General features: G+C 33.2%; 3 protein-coding genes across 9 annotated transcripts; 2 read left to right on the forward strand and 1 right to left on the reverse strand.

The window, feature by feature from the left end:
* The first annotated feature begins 48 nt into the window (after window positions 1-48).
* Window positions 49-9,418, forward strand: LOC108971453. 2 transcript variants are annotated; one of them, XM_018937511.1, is made up of 7 exons: window positions 49-132; window positions 1,675-1,931; window positions 2,000-2,185; window positions 2,627-3,125; window positions 4,800-6,809; window positions 6,881-7,425; window positions 7,516-9,418. In XM_018937511.1, the coding sequence occupies exons 4-7, from the start codon at window positions 2,681-2,683 to the stop codon at window positions 8,908-8,910; spliced, it is 4,395 nt and encodes a 1,464-aa protein (XP_018793056.1). In that variant the 5' UTR covers window positions 49-132; window positions 1,675-1,931; window positions 2,000-2,185; window positions 2,627-2,680; the 3' UTR covers window positions 8,911-9,418. The 2 variants fall into 2 exon arrangements, with proteins under 2 accessions (XP_018793056.1, XP_018793057.1); XM_018937512.1 differs by having other exon boundaries at window positions 1,675-2,185; window positions 2,597-3,125.
* Window positions 9,369-10,768, reverse strand: LOC108971455 (BTB/POZ domain-containing protein 3). 3 transcript variants are annotated; one of them, XM_018937518.1, is made up of 4 exons: window positions 10,552-10,768; window positions 10,323-10,489; window positions 10,033-10,175; window positions 9,369-9,965 (listed from the first exon to the last, which is right to left on the reverse strand). In XM_018937518.1, exons 1-4 carry the CDS (start codon window positions 10,563-10,565, stop codon window positions 9,675-9,677), a joined length of 615 nt encoding a protein of 204 aa, XP_018793063.1. In that variant the 5' UTR covers window positions 10,566-10,768; the 3' UTR covers window positions 9,369-9,674. The 3 variants fall into 3 exon arrangements, with proteins under 3 accessions (XP_018793063.1, XP_018793060.1, XP_018793061.1); XM_018937515.1 differs by having other exon boundaries at window positions 10,033-10,489; window positions 10,552-10,763; XM_018937516.1 differs by having other exon boundaries at window positions 10,033-10,489; window positions 10,548-10,761.
* Window positions 10,769-11,689: 921 nt separating this feature from the next.
* Window positions 11,690-21,053, forward strand: LOC108971452 (zinc finger MYM-type protein 3). 4 transcript variants are annotated; one of them, XM_018937506.1, is made up of 12 exons: window positions 11,690-11,976; window positions 12,679-13,746; window positions 13,807-14,067; window positions 14,338-14,412; window positions 14,609-16,410; window positions 16,769-17,805; window positions 17,864-18,234; window positions 18,448-18,573; window positions 18,656-18,777; window positions 18,857-18,986; window positions 19,053-19,152; window positions 19,218-21,053. In XM_018937506.1, the coding sequence occupies exons 2-12, from the start codon at window positions 12,729-12,731 to the stop codon at window positions 19,390-19,392; spliced, it is 5,217 nt and encodes a 1,738-aa protein (XP_018793051.1). In that variant the 5' UTR covers window positions 11,690-11,976; window positions 12,679-12,728; the 3' UTR covers window positions 19,393-21,053. The 4 variants fall into 4 exon arrangements, with proteins under 4 accessions (XP_018793051.1, XP_018793055.1, XP_018793053.1 ...); XM_018937508.1 differs by having other exon boundaries at window positions 11,696-11,794; XM_018937509.1 differs by lacking the exon at window positions 11,690-11,976 and adding an exon at window positions 12,048-12,167.
* The last annotated feature ends 511 nt before the right edge of the window (window positions 21,054-21,564 follow it).

A 21,564-nucleotide genomic window follows, 5' to 3' on the forward strand; every position in this document is an offset into this window, starting at 1 on the left:
TTGGGAAGAAAAGAAAGGTGAACAAAATTAAAACTAAAAAACAATTGCGAAAAAAATATTTAAAACAAAATTATTATAGTTACAGTTTTCAATTATAATTTAGTTTTTAGTGATATATTAACATAAACATTGGTAAGTTTTTTTTACCCGTAGGCATTATAAGCGGATACTAAGCGTGTTCCGCTGGGGCACGGAAGTTATAAAAGAATATTACATACATATTGGAATAGAGGAATGTTGAAAAATAGTAATGTTCCAATATATATATTTTACAATACATTCTCTACATTTCTTTTATTTTCGGTAGTAAGTATTTTTGTTATTAATATATAGTATAAATATATTGGCAGGCTAATATCAAATTTGTTATTTAAAGTCTACACACAACGCATCGATTTGCCATCACTATATGCAAGATATTTATTATTGTTAAAATAATAAGCCATAACTGCATTTAATTAATTTGAAACTCATTCAAATTAAAAAAAAAACTTCAATGCTTTGTTTTAATTTCATTAAAGTGACGCAGCCGTTTTCACTGACTATGACACCTTTTGTCGCTACTGCGTCGAGTGGTTTGTCCTGTTAAAGTACATACATACGTATATCAAGTTGAGCTGCATCTTTTAAACTGCGTTCCCATTAACATGCATATGTACAAATAATATATAAACATATGTACATACAATACTTTAGTAGGGAATTGAAATTGCCCATACATATGTATGTATGCATGTATGACGGACACTAATTGTACAGAATTTCAAAGGATCTCTTAAATTCAACTCTGAATGAATTATCCAACGTGTCTTCAAATTATGCTATACAAATAAAAAAAAGAAAACGTATGTTAAATTATGACCACTATGAAGCAATGAGCAATGTCACCAAATTTCACATATTGAAAAAGAAATTTTATTTTATATGCCATTTTTGTACATATATAAAAACACGCAAACAAATTCAAGTAGATATATAGATATGTGTGTATATGTGTGTGTACGTTCCTCTATTCATCTCGTAATCCTATGCATACATTTGTACATGATGCAATTTATCAATTATAAAAAATTTTAAATTTATAATAAAATTGATAATTTATTTCTCCTCTAAAATATGTATAACTAATCACAGTCAAACGTTATAGATAAMAATTAAAGGCAAAGATAGAGGTTTGAATTTTTTACTTTTTATGATTTAATGGGTATAACCAAAAAAGATATAAATTCTAGATAATTTCAAAATAAATACATGAATAAATGAATATTTACAAATACATATATAATATGAGCATCCCCAGTCTAATTTAAAGGTTTATTTATAGGTTATGTTCGACATATGAAATAATGACATACATATATGTACACACATATATCACGCATATATTTATCATTCTTGCGAATAATTCAAATGTTGTATTAAGTACTTTACATTTCCAAAAATTAATATATTGTTTCATATTTATTAATATTCCAAAATATATGTATGTAAATATGATTATTTTTGGAATGTATTGTTCGTAAAAGTGGTTGGCAGCACTTGTTTACATCCATTTATGAACGAGAATTAACTAGTTTTAATTAAATTTGTTTGTTTAGATATGTTTACCAACTCTTTACCTGATAATCCTTAAGTTAAAAAACAAAACTTTTATCTACAATCGGTCAATTGCAGGGTTACGTGAATATGCAGCAAAAGAAGTCGACTTCCTCTGCCACAAAACGTGAGGAACATACTACGTGATTAAAGAATACACGGGCGCACAAAAACAACGCAACACTGGTAATCATTCAATACGATTTTAGTTCAACTAGAGCAATACAAGCACTTTGCAAAAACATTGCTGTGTTTTATACTCATTATTTTGATTTGCCATTGTCAGAGAGAAGCACAATTTTGATTGAAAACCGAGTTTGTACGGAGTGTATTTGGTATTTTAGACAGTGTATAGATAAATTAAAATAATTAAATAATAGCGGGCTTTTGACTTTGATACCAGGATCAAGAATTTGAAAAAGTTGGAAGCAGCTCTGCCACCCTACCAACGCGTCGCAGTCAACGTCGCAGTAGCGTTGCCATCATTGTACCCATCATATTTTGTTCGTTTCAATTCATCTGCGGTTTAGAGGAGCAGAGCGAGACTTTTAAATGCGCCCAGAATCCTTCCGGATATAAACCGCGACAGGTAAAAATGTGATAAAAATTTAACAAAAATTATTGAAAATATCTATACAAGAAARTATATAAACAACTATACCGTATTGTGCCAAGAATGCTTCCAACCTTTAAAAGTAAAAATATAATTAAAGTGTTAAAATAAGAAATTCATCTGCATACCCATATACCAAAAATTAAAAACAAAAAAAGAACATATTTAAGACATTACTGATTTCTCAACTGTCAAGGCCAATGTAAAGTCAATAGTTACTTCATCAACTTAAAATACAAACAATAAAAACTGTAATCATTCTTAACTAACTGATCCTGAAGTAACTAAAACTAAGAAATTGTATAAAGTACATTTGGTATGAATAAAAACCCTATTATAATTGTGTAATCAACTGATTAACAACCTATTAACAATATTTTTCGTTAGATATAAGCACACGTTTATATTTCATTTTAGTGGGAACTTCTCTCAGCTTTGCCATTGCAAATCAAGACCCCAGGAGTACAAATTATGARTGTTAGTGAAGAAGATACTACTTGTACAAATCTGGTAGATAGCAGGTCAAATAATATTGTGACAACAAATTTAAACAGCAATAGTACTTTAAATTATATACCACAAGTGGCATTCATTACACCAGCCGTTGAGCCATTCCCGTTTCCTCTGAACACTGGGAATGTAAATACAATGCAGACGTGTTCATCATATGCTCCATCTATGCTAAACGTAATTACATGTGCCCGCAACGTCATGAATAGCCAACACAATAACGCAGGTTTTGTAATGTCAAAAAATGCTCATAACTCTACTGTATCGGTATCAGCAACCACAGTGCCTATTAACACTGGTGTTGATGGAAGTGGAAGTTTAGCCACGGCAAACAGTATAGGGAACCAAGCAGATGGAACAAATATCAAAGTAGAAGGAGAAGTTTTGGAAATGTTACATAATTCTGGTAAGTTTCAACTGGTTTTGAAATTGTTCAATATAATTCCAAGGCAATGTTTTCTGCTCTTTAATTATATTAAAATAAATGTGTATATTGTATTTAACATCATATTGGTAGCTGCCATTTTCTGAACCAATCAATTATGTAACGCATAATGGACAAATCTAAATAAATAGATATGAGTAACATATATCATTTTTTGCCGCTACTCCAAATTGATTGTGTCCAAAAAAGTGTGTAATTAGCCATATTTAAATAATTCTATCGTTTCAAGTACTTTTTGAATTTTTAAGAGCCTTTTTAACCAAATATAAAGTTGCATTGTAAATTCAAAGATTGTTAAATATGTGCACATTGCACATGCAATGTGATATCTGATAATATTTTAAACACAAGTGAGAAAAGTGAAAAGGAATTGTGGGATCGATTTTGAAACATTTCTTAAATATTAACTTTAATAATGAATACTTTCAWACGCTTTTATAATCTTAATATTTTCAACCATTAACCCACATTCATTTATGTACATATGTACATACATATTTCATTGAAAACTTTAAAATTAAAAAAAAAATATACATGTATCATTAAGGAGAATCGGATAGAGTATATATAAATAAAAAGCTATATCTAAATAAACGCACTAATTTTTATCATATTAGAAATTCGTMATTTTTTACAAAACGTGTATTCTCATAGATATGTATGTGAATGTGTGTATACATATAAATATATATTTATGTACAATGAATAAAGATGTTCATTAAGGTGATCGAAAACTAGTACAACAATTTTCTTGTGTTACTGACTTTAGAAATTCGTCAAAAAAGAATATATCATTAATTCTTACCTCTTAGAACAAAATGTGTAAGACAAGTATTGCATTGCTAATTTACAAAAAAATTTCTGTTCAAATATTTATGAAATCAGAGTTTCTATTCTCAAACCTATCTTATATAAAAATACATATTCGGTGTCTTTGAGTTCTATAAATATCTCATCTCTTCCCACGCAGTATATAGCTTTCCATACATAAAACTAACAAAATTTCCAAGACTTAACACATTACGAATAAACGACGACCTTAGTATATACAGAAACGCTAACCATAAAATGCAACTCTGCGTGAATGCAAGTATTAAGAAACAAACCTGCATCCTTATTATTTAACAACTTTTGCTGTTTATTTCAATTGAATACTCCAACCGAAGTATAACGCTTGTGATTAAGGAATGGAGTTTTGTTTAGATAAAGGTAATAATAAATGAAAACATTACTTTATGTCAGGGAAAAACTATGTGCATAGTATTTATAGTAGAAGTTTAAGGAAACATCATCATACTGTTCGTTTTTATTTAGATGCATAAGTACATTTTTGTTGCTTAAAAATTGAAAGTTGCATCTTTAATTACAGTAATGTAAAAAACAATATCTAAAAGTAAATGGAATGCTATCATCTTAAAAAAATTAATAATGTGTTTTGACATTTACTACACCCGATATTATCAAAATCTGGTGTTCTGCCAATTCTCTATTTAGAATAATTTATCAAATTTGTCTAAATACTACATGGTACTTGGGGGAAAAATATATCACTATGTTGTTTAATTAAACTATGGAGATATAGGACTGCAATATTTTAAGTATATAATCTATTTTTAAAAATTTTGTTCATTACAGTAATCCCAGCTTCTATACTAGTCCGTAATCGACARCAATATTCTTCAGCTGAGAGCGCCAAAAGCACGATTGGCACATCAGCTCGCTGTGGAGTTGGGAATGGGAATCAGCCGACTTCTTTAACAATATTGAATCAGGAACTTGTSAAACAAATCGTAGTTGGTAACCCACAAAAAAGTAGTGTCCTACCACAATCAACCTCAACAAATGCAAACAATACTCTTAATTCATCTCAAACTCTTCTGAAGTCGTCATCAGCAATGACAAATCTTGGAAGTGTCAAGCACCAAAATACCTCCAACAAATCTACAACAACGCTGATGAAAGCACCGGTATCTTCTGCTCCATCAAATATCTCAAGCTCAATCGGTATAACTACAACTCTGAAGAAATCGTCTCAACAAATCAATGCATTACAAAATACAAGTGTTTTACAACCTCTTATTAATGCTAAACTTCCCCTCTCRGAAGCTGCCAAACTCGCAGCAGGTGATTCAAGTATAATAAGCCAAAGTAACATATGCAAGGAGTTAAGAACTGATGAGTGTACTACAGATTTTTCATTTAACCGATTACAAAATATACCTCAACAATCATCTACTTCATCACTAGAGCCATCAATTCAAACAAAAGGAACCGCCACGAAAACAGCTCCAGTTACAAATGTAACGACAAATAATAGCAGTTCGTTTAAGGTAGAGATCGATCTGTCTAAACCTGTATTGGTACAAGCAAAACTTGTTGAAAAACAGGAATCACTTCTTAAAGTACGCCCTGTTCAACGAGTTTATACAAGTAGCACCAGCCCTCGTTCAAAACGGTCTAAATCACTGAGCTGTGCTTTCAAGGAGGTCCCCCTAACGAGCGCTTCACTTATGGTGAAACAGAGACAAACTTCCTTGCTAACATCTGAACATACATTGTCGGAGCGTCGTCACTCGACCACATCTGAAGGAAAAAGTATAAAACATAAAGCTAGTCCTCCGCGACGTAAACAAACATTGAATTCCAAATGCAATGTTTTTGAAAACGAATATGAGATCATAGATTTAATTGATTATAATGAGGTGAATCACGAAATAAACGCTGAGGAAGAGCAAAAAACAAATCAAGAAAAAGAAAATAATATAAAAGGATCACCAATTGTTGAAGATATAATAGAAAATCAACAAGAGTTTGAAAACAACATGAAACCACCACCACCACTTAAAGATACGGATAAAAATTCTTTATATAATACTACAAAAAAGGATATTACAAATATTCCCAAAATAGAAGAACCACCAAAATTCTCATCTTCTGAAAAATTTTCGGAAAAATATACATGTATGGAAAACGACCATATTGAGGACACTTCAAAAGAATTTGAAATTATAATTAAGAATGTTGAAACTGACCCACGAGAACAACATACTGATAATTTTGAGAAGACCGAGATTTTAGTTCAGGACTCAAAAGCTGAAGATACCCAGACCTCTGTAGAACGCACCCAAGATGCGTTAGAAAAATCACTTTATTGTGATGAAAAAATATCCGTTAGTTCAACATCATCTGCATCTACCTCTTCCAGTCACCAAAGTTTGCATGATGATTTACAAATGCCGTCCTCTTCGAACGTTACCAAAAACATGTCAGCCAATCTAAACCAACCCAGTACTTCGGCAGCTGCTGGCAATATGTTAACAGCACCACCTCCTGCAAAAGCCATTACAACCGCTGTAGAAGACGCATTATCGTGTGCTTTAAAAATGTTATCCAACTTCAATATGCTAACCTGGAATCAACGTGTCGGTAGTGCACGTGGCACTAATATGCGCTTCCAATTGAACGAATTTAATTTTATTGAAATAAATGAACGTTGCTCGCCACGAACACGTATCCACACAGCTTACGAAAAGCCTATTTATGAGCGAGAATCGGTTCCATATTTAAGTGAAAATCACAATAGTTTATTGTATTTATGTAGGCGGTGTAATTGTCATGGACCAGCACTGGATTTTTTGGCTCCAGGTAATTTATACACAAATGAGTTTGATCATAAGAGTAATATGAATAGCTAACATAATTTGTATTTGTTTTAGAATTTTGTTCTTTAGATTGTTTGAAACGAGAGTCCCGTAAACGCCGGCATGAGGAATATACAACCTTTTCACGCAAGCGAAAAACCCAAGAATTAAACGTTCCAGCTCCCAGCAAAAAATCCTTCCGTTGGTCAACATATCTCCCAGAAAAATTCAATGCCATCGCAGCACCTGTAAATCTATTTATTAATCCATTTCCAACTGGACCCAATCGTTTTCAGATTGGCATGAAATTGGAAGCTATTGATCCAGAGAACTGTTCACTATTTTGTGTATGCACGATTGTTGATATACAAGGATATCGCTTGAAGTTAACATTTGATGGATATGAATACATGTACGACTTCTGGGTGAATGCCGATTCCATGGACATTTTTCCACCAGGATGGTGTACRAAAACTAAACGTATTTTGCAGCCACCAAAGGGTAAAACTATTGATCAATTTAACTGGTTGCAATACTTAGCAGAATGTAAAGCTATAGCAGCGCAACGTGCTCTATTTACACATTTAAATGTATCCTTGGGTACTCATAATCCATTTAAGGTAAGCATATTTAAGGTATTTTATTTGAATATTCAATATTTTTAATATTATTAAAACATATTTATAATTGTTTACTAAAATCTGTCATAGATTGGAATGCATTTGGAAGCCGAGGACCTCAACGACACCGGTAAGCTATGTGTTGCCTCCGTTTCGGATGTGTTAGATAATCGCATACGTGTGCATTTTGATGGTTGGGATGATTGCTACGACTACTGGGTGGATATTAGTTCACCCTACATACATCCTTGCGGCTGGCATGTAGGAAGACAACAATTAATCGTACCACCCGAATTTGAAAATACTACATTCTCGTGGGCTGACTATATAAAAAATCATGGCAGTGGCATGGCCGCAACAGAAGAGATGTTTTCCACCCGCGATCCAATAGATTTCAAGCCGAATATGAAACTGGAAGTTGTTGATCCACGTAATCCCTCACTAATACGTCCGGCTACAGTTATCGGTCGCAAAGGACATCGCGTTAAATTACATCTGGATTGCTGGCCAAGTAATTATTGCTTTTGGTTGGAAGATGATAGTGCGGATTTGCATCCGATTGGTTGGTGTGATGCAACTAGTCATGATCTAGAACCTCCACCTGGCTATAGAATGCGCTCAACGAAGATGGTATGCTCAACTTTTGGTTGCCGCGGCATCGGTAATGCCAAACGGCTTTATATAAATACGCATACGACACAAGATTGTTGCCCATATACGCCAGAAAACTGGCGACAGAAAACTGAAAAGCCGCCACGTCTGGAACATGAAGAAATTGTACGCTCAGAAATGATGGGTAAGCGAGATATGAAGCAAAAACAGCCAACATTAAAATGGAAGCAATCACAGCCATCTCAACCAACACATTTGAACGAAGCGGATATATTGCAACATATTAAACTTTTGGATAATATAAAAACACGCCACGTAATTCAGCAGGAAAAACAGCAAAAACAAATTCCACAGGTAAGTGCGAACAGAATTGAAATCGGTTCCGCAAGAGAACAAAAATCCTTAATAAAAGCTGAACATTCGGACAAGTCCATTGCAACTGCTGTAAGAGTTTACCAACCGGTAGACAGTACAACTGCGGAACAATCAACATCTCTTCTAATTCCACAAATAAAGATTGCCAAAGAGTTTCTCTGTGACTATGGTCCGCGTCTGCAACAAAACTATAATATTTGGCAACGTAATGTCGCTTTCGATATGCAACGTATTAAACGCAACCCCCTGCTTTGGTCAACAAAGGATACATGTGCATTCGTTCAATGTGTACTACGGAATGCCGAAATAACTGCAATGTTTCTGCGTGAAGATATCGATGGTAGTGCGCTTTTGTTGCTTCAACAATCCGATCTTACCGAAATTCTCGATTTGAAATTAGGACCCGCCGTAAAGTTGTTCTCATGCATTCTTCAACTACGCACACTGGCTGTTATCAAGTTCAATGTAAAGTTAGACACCACCCGAAGTAGCAATTAACAACATACTCATGGCAGTGTGCTCCCTCAGCCAATATTGTTTTCCATGGATATACGTATAATATGTACATTAACAAGTTAATTTCTTATTTATATGACAAAGACATAAATATGTATATATGCTATTGTTGTTGAATTACAATACATTGATTCTTTAATCCATATTGCAACTGAATATATTAGAGAACGGTGATGAGTTTGTATATTTTAGATTTGCCTAAAATTGTTTTTATTAGCAAATAAGTTATTATAATATTTTTGCCATATTAATGTATATAGAAACATTCAATTTGTTGCTCTTACAACTCTTCCAGGCAAAACTTTTTCATTATTAAGTTTGCAAATTTAGCCAGTATCAAATCGAACCATGTAAAATTGAATTTACAACTCTTATTATATGGGAAAGCCCCCGAAATGCGRGGCTTACAGCATCCACACTATTGATCTGTAAATAACGAATTTACACTGTGTAGATTTTTTTATTGAAAAACTGTAAAATAAATGATCATGATAATAAATATAATAAATCTTATCCACATTACAAATTTTAACTCATACAGCCAAAGATAATGTGTATCATCTTTACCACGAATACGTAACGAGAACGGAATCGAATTTTTTTTCCGGCAAACCCGGCAGCATTTCTACATTATCTATAATCTTTAAAACTCATAATCAAGAACAATACACATGTACACCTAATGATATTATGTAAAACGGACGTAACTGCTAATTGGTTTTTTAAATTAGCATCTAATTATTTGGTTACTTTTTGTTAAACAAATATGATTGTCTAAGTCCCGACTCATAATCTGCTTTTGATAGTTTGTTGAAATCCAACAGGCATGCGGCTTCGACCAATTTAAAAAACTGTTCAGATTCTCGATTTTCATGTAACTTATTTCGACGCCCATATTCCTCTAGCCTTTGAAGCATTAATTTTGTTGATATATGTGGCTGTTGCGAAACTAATATCACCACTCGTTTCAGATGGTTCGCATTCAGTTCATAGAAGGAGTCGACAGATAACAGCGTCACGACGGATTTTGTTATTTTCTAAAAAAAAAGATTCGCACATGTAATTAAGTATAAAAACCAAATGTCTGCTCATGACAGCAAATACCTCATAACATAATAATAATAATGGTAAGTTTTCATAAAGGCATGCCAAATCAAATATTGGCCACACATCACTTATTGTCCAATTGTGTTTCTGTTTCAAATGTTTTACTAATTCATCGGTTAAATCTTGCATCATRTACTTGTCTGCTAAATACAATAATTCACATAACTCTTTCAGCGACAGATTTTCTTCTGTTTCTATTTCATATATATAAACATAGCGTAAGAAACGTTCAAAACTTTTGGCATCTACTTCTATTACACGTACTGGCCCATCAACATTAAACTCACTGTAAAACATTCGTTCGAAAACTTCAGAGGCAGAAGCTAAAATCATTTTATGGCAACGAAAGCGTTGTGGTTCCTTATCTGGTGAATCCCCAACAAGAAATTCACAGTCAGAAAGGTGCTGATCATCTTGAAGAAGTCGCATACGCCTCTCCTTACTATTAGGCAATCTGCAGTTAAGGTGTTTATTATTATTAATATAGATCTCTTATAATAAGTAAAATTTACTTGCCGTTTACAGAACATATTTACGTTAAAAATATCTATTCATTGTTACTTTTTTTTAATGACAATCTTAGATCTTGAAGAGTTAATATATAACAAAACAAACTGTGGGAAATTTCCCTAAAATAAAAATAAATTGCTTCTTCTTCTCTAGAGGGAAACAATACATTGCCTCTATTACATATTAGACATTTTCTAAAGTAGCCAATTTTATACCTACATACGAGTTTGAAATACTTCATAAAGTCTACAAATTTAAATATATACTTTTTAAACTAATAATCTAGAGTCTTTCAGAAAACTATAGATAAAAATACTGTGTTAAATATTTTGCGGTGGTCAGCGCAATTACTATCAGATAGAAAATTAAAATACTCAGTTAAAATAATTGCTTTTGCTACATATAATATATTTTACTTGACTTATAAACCTGTAGAAATTCGAATTTGTATCATAGTACTTTTATCTTTTTAGTGTAATAGATGTGAATCTTTTACTGATTTTCAGGGTTGTATAATTGMATGCAATCAAAAAATAAAATAATATGGTGGATATTCGTACGTATTTGTAAAAGGTGATGTGATAAAAATAGGTACTTCGCTTAAGTTTACTTGTCTTCGTTTTATAAGAAATTCGTTACAAATATGTATATATATATATATATATATATTGAATAGGTCCAGTGATTTCGTAACCACATGAAGAGCAAAAATGTGTATGTATAATAAATTGGAACGGTGAAATCGAAACGCAATTATGTCCTAATCAGCCATTTTGTCTTGTACTTTGCAAATTATCGCATCATGAATATATAAAAATCCGCATTACAGCAATAAATAAATCAAATAGTGACATGTTTCCTCTAGGTAGAAGTGCTAGATTATTATTTTTAATTTTATATAAACTTTTGTCATTGCATTTCTATACTTTACGCCATTCTTTTTGTTCTTTTACTTCTTTGATCTATTACAAAAATTTKAAACGATGGCAGTTAACCATATATGTTAAGAGATTTATGGTATTTTACTTGGTGATGCTCGATATAGTTAAGTTATATTTTTACTGTAAATATTCAGTTTATTATGCAATTTATATGAATATTTAAAATAAAAAAATAATGTAAATGTTTTTGCCTAATAACTTTCCGAACGCTTCCAGCGTTGACAACTTTACTTGCGCCATTTTCCACAGCAGAATACAGCCACACTGTTGGAAATTGATAGTTATGTTTCTTRCAAAGCCGATAGGAGGTAAACTACAATTTTGCGCTTATTTATAACAATTTTGTGTAAAGGTTTTTAGCGCGAAGTCTGCAAAACAATCGTAAACAATAAGTTCAGTTTTAAGAGAGATTATTGTCACAAAAATTATTAAGTCACGTTTATTATAAAAGTGTTAAAAACTTTGTGGAAATCTAAAATTGACAACAAAAGTGAGTTTAGTTCTCGAGATCGACAAATCGTTTCGTTCCTATGTCATTACTTTTCCGCCTCATTCCGTATCTTGGGCTGTTCCTGTTGAAAGTCGTATTATATCGTGCAATCAGTAAAATTCGTTCGAAGCAAAAGTATTAGCTATTTATTACGTGGAATATATTTAATTTAAGTTTTCGCTAATTGAAAGGTTTGTGCATATGTGTATAATAAAAATGTCGCCGGTAATAAAGGTCTATTTCACCTGTGAGGGGGACGGTTTGGCAGTTAATGTGGTATTTATACAAGTATTTGCTCCCACTGTGCGTGCTGTACTTTCAGGGTAGCCACACTGCATACACCTCGGCACCATTGGGTCCGTCTACGAATTGTGTTAGTTTATGAAAATTACTGTGACTATTGGTTAAAATAAATCGCTTTTTGTAATGTAAACAAATTTTCTGTTTGAATAGCTTAAACTCAATATTGATTGTACCAAATTCATCCAAACATCATATATTTATGTACCTATGTGATGTGTTGTATTGTAACGGCGGGAAAACATTTACTATACAACAATTACGTGAATAATTTAATATWTTTTTTAATCGAAAGACATTGTTTGCCATAAGTCGAAAATTTTCTTCATTTCATATTACATTTATAATCATTATAATATATATTACTSTTTTCTATTTATACCTAAACCTTTGTTTTTTTAGTTAATGTTTAAGGCTTGCTTACAATTTAAATATCAATCAACCGTGTTCCAATGGAGGAAATCTCAAGTTTAGACTCGTTTCACACTGATGCTGAGTCTAGTGCTCGACCCGAGTCCGAACCACCGAAATTAGATGAAGACACATCACAAGCCTCAATCGACAAAGTCGTGGAAGGTGACGTCACGAAAGATACTGAAGAAGGAAATATCGACGAGGATTTCGAACAAATTTCSGAAGGATCATTTGACGTCGATGAAAACTCAAATGGAACCTCTTCAGGTGCACCCAAAGATGAAGGGAGTAGCACACAGGAGAAGTTGGCTGGTGGCGCATACGATGGTGATGAGGGTGGTGGTGTTGAAGGTGAAATTATTAATGAAAATGAAAATAAAGAACCTGAGACAGTAGACAATAAAACAAAGGAGTCCACAGATTTCGAAGAAGTGGATGCGAACGTATCTGGTGGAGGTCATAATGCAGCCACCGATGAATCCGATATGTTGGGCGAGTCGGACATGACTTTACCAACAGCAACAGAAGAGTTAGATGTTTCTGTGGAACCAGTTGACAAGACGGTTGAAACGAAGGATGCGGATAATCAAGCTGATAATGGAGTTATGGGTGAACCAGCGGTCGATTTGCAAACGACAGATGGAGATATGGATATGCCATCAATCACTAACTCACCTGAAGAAAATATGATAACAAGTGCTGCTGTTGAAGATGAAAATGAAAAAAAGAGTACTCAGAAATCAATTGATGAAGAAAGTCATAATATTACTGTTGAACAGCAAGATGTTAGCATGGAAGCCATTGAAGTCTTGGAAGACGATGARCCTTGCAATGACAATAGTAAACCTGAGAGTGATGTAAACGAAAAAGGAACAGATATTGATGTAGCAGCCCAAGAAGAAGAAAACAGTAAGAATGAAGAGGACGATATTACTGATGAAGTTGGTGATGATAACAAGCAACTCGATGCAATCGAAGAGAATACCGATGACACAAATAAAATCACGGAAATAGTTACAAGTGAAGAACCAGAACCTGAAACTGAACGGGAAGATGGTATGTATACGAATTTATGATTTCAAATGAATAATTACTGAGAGTTCGATTTGATTTTAGAACCAGTTGAAAATGTCCAAGAACCAGAAGATTCCGATATTTGTCTTATACCAGATGACACTGAGTCGGAAGTAACACAAGCAGAAAAGGAACAGGCTATTTTAGCTCGGGAAAATGCCGAAAAAGAGGATGCAGAGGCTCAAAAACAAAGAGATACAGAAGAAGTTACTGTTGATGCTGCTGTTGCTGAAGAAAATTCAGTTTCAGAAAAAAATACCTCAGCTGACATTGAAGATGACTCCGAATTGAGTGACGCTAGAGGTGAGGGCCGATTTAAAAAATTATTGAAATTTTTCGAACCATTGATTATACATCCTATGTTTAGAATTCAAATTTTGGTTTATAGTATAAAGGGTTTATTAATTTCTTTGATTTAATCCAAATTTATTAAGTTTTCAAATATTATTATTGAGTAATATTATACAAACGAATATCCATTTTAGCATATGTACTTATGTTTCACTTTAAGCTATTCACTAGGTAGATGTAATTCAATAGTGTAAATTTAAAATATTCTTTTTTTTTGGATAGTCGAAGCCAAGGCTCAAGCTGAATCAGCTGGAGCTGAAGCTGAAGCCGCTGATGCTGGTAGTGGCAGCAGCGAAGGTGAGCGCCTAAAATAATAATTACTAAGATATTTGTCTTATGATAATTGATGCATGTAAATTCTTATAATTACCTATAATAAGGCTTAACATTCTGTTAACGTAAGTTAAATAATAAATATATATAAATTTTAKTTTTTTAATTGTAAATTGAATTAATTAATTGCAAAAGCAATGTATAATTTATATTTATATAGGAGTGCAGCTAAACGCAGCGGAAGAAATAGCAGAAGCGCCTGATGCAGATGAACCTTTATTAGAGGAAATGCAAACAAATACGACGGAAATGGGGTCTTCACAAAAAATTATTATTGCTTGGATTATATCATCAACACAAAAATGTATACAGTGTGATAACGAAAAAATGTGTGGCTTTCGATTTAAGAATCCCGAAAGCGGTAATTTTGACTATTTGTGTGAACAAAAATGTTGCGATGCAATTTTATCTGCTCATCCTGGAAAGTATTTCATTCGAAGGAAAAAGTTTCTTATCGAAGAGTTAACTAATGAAGCAAAAGACGTCGATACAATAGATAATGAAATTGATGAGAGTGAACCCGAGGTTGCAGACAAATCTGATGTGAGAGAGAAAGATGCAAACTGTCACACATGTTTACAATGCAAGGAAGCAAAGCTATGTAAATACTTCTTCCGTCAGGATGACGAGCACCACTACATTTGTAACGATGTTTGTTACAATCTTTTAAATTCTGAGGAGCCAGAAAAATTTAAATTAAAACGACATTCAATCCGAGTGCGCAACATTGGTTCTACATTACCAGCAACGACAACGTCTTCAACGGGAGTTTCGACCAGTTCCAGTACGACTGCTGTGACAAAGACAAAAGGTCCACGAGATACGGGCGTAGTAGCTCGGACCTCTGCTGAAGCGGAGGCAGCACGATTAGAACGAAATGCCAGTTTTATGCGTCGTTGTGCTGAATGTTTCAATGAAGTAACGTTAGGTGACAAAAATTTACTCTGGGAAACAATGGATTTCTGCAATGAAATTTGCCTCGGCAAGTACCAACGCACAATCGGTGCTAATTGTCAAACATGTCATGGAGAAGTACCACATCCTGCCCTCGGCAAATATTGTGTACGATTTGGTTTTGACATTCGTCAATTCTGCTGTGCAGCTTGTCTTAATGAATTTAAAAAAGGATTAAAAACATGTTCGTGTTGTCAAAAGGATATTTCATCCGGCAGTGARGGCTTTCTTGCACCTGTGGGTGACAAGGAACAATTTAAAGATTTTTGTTCACAAGCCTGTATGCGTCGTTATGATAGTATGTGCAATCCCAAAAAAAAACTACGTAACGATACTTGTGCTGTGTGTAATAATGATAAACCAGTGCGCGTCGAAATTATGCTGGATGGTAAAGAACATAATTTCTGTTCAAATCCATGCTTTTCAGCTTTCAAATTCGTAAGCAATATAGTCGCCGATCAATGTGCTATGTGTTCCAAGTATTTTGAACGCAAAGGCTCAGAGTCATATACAATTTATACAGAAAGACGAACTAAAGTGTTTTGTACACGTGTTTGTCTTAATGTGTATATAATTGTTAATCGGCGTATTGTCTCATGTCAATGGTGCAAAGTAAAGAAATATAATTTCGATATGATCTACAAACAACAAGATGCACAGGAAATTCTAATGTGTTCTCTAAATTGTTTAACTTTATACGGTGTGTCTATTAACGCTTTTTCACGTACTGTTGCCAATTGTGACAATTGCAACACTTCCGCTACACCACAATATCACCTCACAATGTCGGATGCTTCGATGCGTAATTTTTGCACATATCAATGTGTTATGCAGTTTCAGAGTCAATTTGCAAGAGCACCGCTTACTTTGGAAAATGATTCACCATCGACCCAACAGACCACTACTGTGACACAAAGCGGATCTAACAAAAACAATGTACCTTTTCCCACTGGATTGCCTAAGAGGGTAAAACTAAAGATGCCGCAACAAACCAAACCCCAAATACAGGTAAAAATAATTTCATTAACAGCTTATATATTATAATATTTTTAGATCAAAACGTCTCGGAATAAAATTATTTGTATATATACTATATATATATATTTTTTTTTTGTAATTTGAAATATTTAATTAATTGAATTATGTGATAGATTATTTAATTATATTGCGCCTTGTTTGGCAACATTTATTTACGATTTATCTAACGTAGTAGATTGAATATAAAAATATTGTCATCCCTCTCTAGCAAAGAGTTTGTGCAAGTATCGTTATATTTGCTGTTTGAAAAAACCTAACCTCGATTTATTTTTCAGTTGAGAGAGTAACAGTTTTAGATATTAAATTAACTCCGTATAATTTGTTGCAGATCAAACTTCCTGCAAAAACAACACCTGTAGGTAAAAAGGGGCCTACAATGCCAGTTATATCAACGGTATCTTCTCTGGCAAGTGGTGAGACCGAAACAATGATTGGTAACGTAACTGTACGGCGAGGCCGAGGTAGAGGGCGAAAGTTAGATTCGCCACCACCTGTGCCACAAATAACCACACCTCCTATGATTGTACCATCTAGAGGGCGACCGAGAAAACAAATAGATTATACTGCGTCTCCATCTCCACCACCAATAGATCTGCCTACGTCAAATGCTAAATCAATAGGAAAGCGAGGACAGAATAATTCGGTATCTGGCCATATGGAAAAAGGTGTTGGGGAAACGAGAATTATTGCTGTGCCACCATATCCACCTGCTGTTCGAAATGTACAGACCAGTTGTAAACCACAAACAGTRACAGTCGGATTTCAAACTACGCCGAACACTACGAATACAGCTACACAAACTGGTAAGGACTACTCCAACAAGGTGCTAATACCAATACCTGTACCGATTTATGTGCCACAACCTATGTACATGTATTCGGCACCGTTCCCCGTACCAGTACCAATACCATTGCCAATACCCGTACCAATATTTATACCAACTACACGAAATTCGGCTCAGGGCATTCTTAAGGAAATCAAAAAAATCCAAGACAAAATGCCTGCCGATCCATTTGAAGCTGAATTGCTTATGATGGCTGAGATGGTAGCCGAAGAAAAACACGAGTCTGATTCGGATTCAGAAGATGAAGTAAAAACTGAACCGAGCTTGGTTCCGTTACAATACAATAATGATGTACAACCTGTTGAAGTGACCAACAATTCATATGGCGAAGAAGTACTACAGATGGCATTAAAAATGGCAACTGGTGAGTACGGTCAGCCTGCTGTTGATCTTGAATCGGCCATGACTGCTAGTGAGATAACGAATCCACCACCAGGTATGGTGGGACACGATGATTCTATGAGCCACATGAGTGCTCACCATATGCAACAGCAATCTCACCATATAATGGAAACACAACGGTTTGTTAATTTAAATGATATAATTATGCAATATTAAAATAAAGTTTTGTTATATTAGCGGACGTGGTCGTAAACGCGGTGGTTTAACGTCGCCAGTATCACCTCGAAGTAATAACCGTTCACCTGTGAAACGTGCAAGACTGGATATAGAACCATCTCAACCACCACCGCAGCCCATTCAACCTGTAGAAAAACCCGACGCCAACATGTGTTTGAAGTATACTTTTGGTGTGAACGCGTGGAAGCAATGGGTAATGACAAAGAATGCCGACATAGAAAAAAGTACGACTAGGCGTCGACCATTCAAAACGGAACTTTTGCAAATGACCGCAGACGAATTAAACTATTCTCTGTGTTTGTTTGTAAAAGAGGTGCGTAAGCCAAACGGCACTGAATATGCTCCAGATACTATATACTATTTGGTTTTAGGTAAGTTAAATTCTATCTTATACATTTAAATAATTATAAGTCTATCGTAAGGTACACAAAATTTTTTTAATAAATAATTTAAAAAATTTAGAAGAATTATTAAATGAATTATGACATTAAAAATATATATTAAACTATTTTTTATAAACTAAAATATTGCGCAACCTTTAAAGAATTTTTAATTGCAAACATTGTACTCAAATGCTTTCTTAGGCATCCAGCAATATCTGTATGAAAATGGCAGAATTGATAACATTTTCACGGATCCATACTATGAACGTTTCACCGACTGTTTGGATGAAGTGGCCCGTAAATTTTCAGTCCTCTACAATGATTCACGTAAGTAGATTTTTTTTATTATAACAATAAAAAAATTCATTTACAAATCTAGTTCTTAATTAAAAATAACTTTTGATTACAGAGTACATTGTGACCCGAGTTGAAGAGGAACATTTATGGGAGTGTAAACAGCTTGGCGCTCATTCACCACATGTCCTGCTCAGTACACTTATGTTTTTTAATACGAAACACTTCAATTTAACGGTTTGTAACATCAAGCAAATCTAATGTTGTCAGTGGGGTTTAAATGTAATTTTAAATCTTACAATTTTTTAACTCATAGACTGTAGAAGAGCACATGCAACTATCRTTCTCTCACATAATGAAACATTGGAAACGCTCAGCACAAAATGCTAAAATGCCAGGTACTAGAAATGTACTTCTACGTTTCTATCCGCCACAAGCTGGTCTTGGTAAGTTTCTTTTAAAATAAAAAAAACATATAAAAATTAATTAAATTATTGCACTTATTTTTGCAGATGCCAACCCTCGTAAGAAAAAGGTTTATGAACAGCAAGAGAACGAAGAAAACCCTTTGCGCTGCCCAGTCCGTCTCTATGAGTTTTACCTCTCGAAATGGTAAGTCACTAATCAAATTCATAAACTAAAACAAATGTTCTAATAATTTACGACGATTTTTGTAGTCCGGAAAGCGTAAAAACACGCAATGATGTATTTTATTTACAACCTGAACGCTCTTGTGTACCCGACTCACCGGTTTGGTATTCCACTCAAGCGCTTAGTCAGGAGTCATTACAGAAGATGCTGCATCGTGTCAAGATGGTTAAGGAGATCAATATTGCACTGCTGACGAGTTAATACGATGTAGTTTTGCCAAGCAGCAACTGCACAAATAACACCAGCACACCAATCTCTAATAGTCACAACCGCAGCCATACAAACCAACAACAGCATTCAGCGTTGCAGACAGCCATTAATGCATTGCGTTGTTTGTTTCCGCCTTTAGGATAAAAACAGCAGGCGCAGCTTGACTAAAGTTCTTATTTACTAAGACAGACATGTGGTACAGCGTTTTACTATCCTGTATGCATTCAGTCAGTTTCGGGCAATTAAATAAGGAAACGATATTGGGTACATATTTACTATAACTGATAAAATATTTTTAATTTATTATACATACATATGTACAATGTACTAATATCAAAGTTAAAATAGTGAGATAATAATTTTCTGAATATTATACATACATATATGAAATCGATAAAAAAAAATATTAAAGACACACATAATTACTTAGTGTTTGTACGAATACGAAATATTTTTTTATTTGTATGGAAATGTGTTGTTTAGATTTAGTTTAGCCATCTGCCCAAATCAAAGGTGAGAAAAGGCACCAAAAATTCGTTTTGAGAATTTGTAATTACAAGTTCAACATTTAATAAATTTGGCATCATGTAACATAAGTTATAGAAATTAATTTTTGTAACAGCACTTCTTTATTTTTCAATATATTTAGTAGACACAAATTAAAAAAAAGTGTGACTACTTAAATCTCAAAATATAGAGAAATTTCGAAAGAGTACACCAATAATGCGTCAAACTCAAGATATTCGTAAACATACAGTGTTATCAATAAATTTGAGTAAATAGTTAAGACATAAAAAAATTTAAAGCCCACACTACTCCCCCATAAGAACAGTTATATAAATATATAATATGGAGTTGTTTTATCCCTATTCCTAAAATAAGTAGCAACGCTCTAATTTCATAATTAAAAAAATAACTATTTTAATTTCTGCAATTTTTTGTATGGGGATTTAGTGTGAGTTTTGTATTTTTTAAGAATTTTACAAACTTTGTGCTAAAAAGCTAACCAATTAAAGTAAATAATTTCAATTCACATTTGATTTATATGATTTACCACATTCAAATGAATAGGTTTATCATTAATACGTTGATAAAATAAGATTCTGGATTTTATTATTAGGTTTTAGGCTTATTTTTAAAATTGAACTTTGTTATTATTATTATGATCAAGTAAATAAAGTCACAGACGAAATTGAAATGCCACATGTATAAATGTATATGTATATAATTGCTCGGTATATAATTTGTTAACGTATTTTTCATTTATATTTGACGTGTATATGCATGGCGAATATTTGGTTGCTAAAGCTTTTTCGAAAAATAAAATGCGAAATACAGCAAATTTATATTATCTGCATTTTGAAAGAAACTTATCTCAACTTTATACATCCTAACAAAAAATTCAAATACAGTGAATTAAAAGAGTAGAATTTAAGGAATATTAAAAACGAGATTTGGTTATCAGTAGTATATAAAGTTTTGCTGTTTATCAATGAACCACAGTATAGACATTGTAATTCAAAGTGAACCATTGATTTATTCAGCACTTATGATTTTTTGCAAATTTGAGTACAGTGTCTGCCATTTTGTGTATTCGATAATTGTAGCTCTTGCAATCACTATAATAAAGCCATAATTGATTTTTTTTTTTTCATTTGGCGCTATTTTAAACACAGTTTGTCTATTCAAAACACATTTGCAAATATTATATAACAAAATTTTTGTTATCATGAAAAAAACGAACAGACACCGAATGGACACGAAATAGAAAACTTGAAAATTTAAAAAGCACATTCATATATTTTTATATAGTTAATAATAACCGTCTATAATGAAAAACAATGTATAGAAAATAACAAGCACACAACGAAATAACGTTGTTGTCACTATTAAGTACAGTTTGTAATATACATACATATTATATGTGCTTTGTGACTAATAAATAACTGAATGCAATAAAAAAAAGTTAAGCGAACATATATCTGTAATGGAATATTTTAAATCAACAACAATATGAATGCAGTATTTTCACAATTGTAATAATTTCATTTTGTTGYTGATAAGTATTTTAAACAAGATAAGGCAAGTAAATAGCGTTTGCATTCGAAGAGTAAATTCAAGAATGCAGGTGTTTTCGGTTTTTTTTAATTAGATCCATAAGTT

This window comes from Bactrocera latifrons, unplaced genomic scaffold (genome assembly GCF_001853355.1).
Source record: "Bactrocera latifrons isolate USDA-ARS-PBARC rearing strain unplaced genomic scaffold, ASM185335v1 scaffold_344, whole genome shotgun sequence".
NCBI classification, from domain to species: domain Eukaryota; kingdom Metazoa; phylum Arthropoda; class Insecta; order Diptera; family Tephritidae; genus Bactrocera; species Bactrocera latifrons.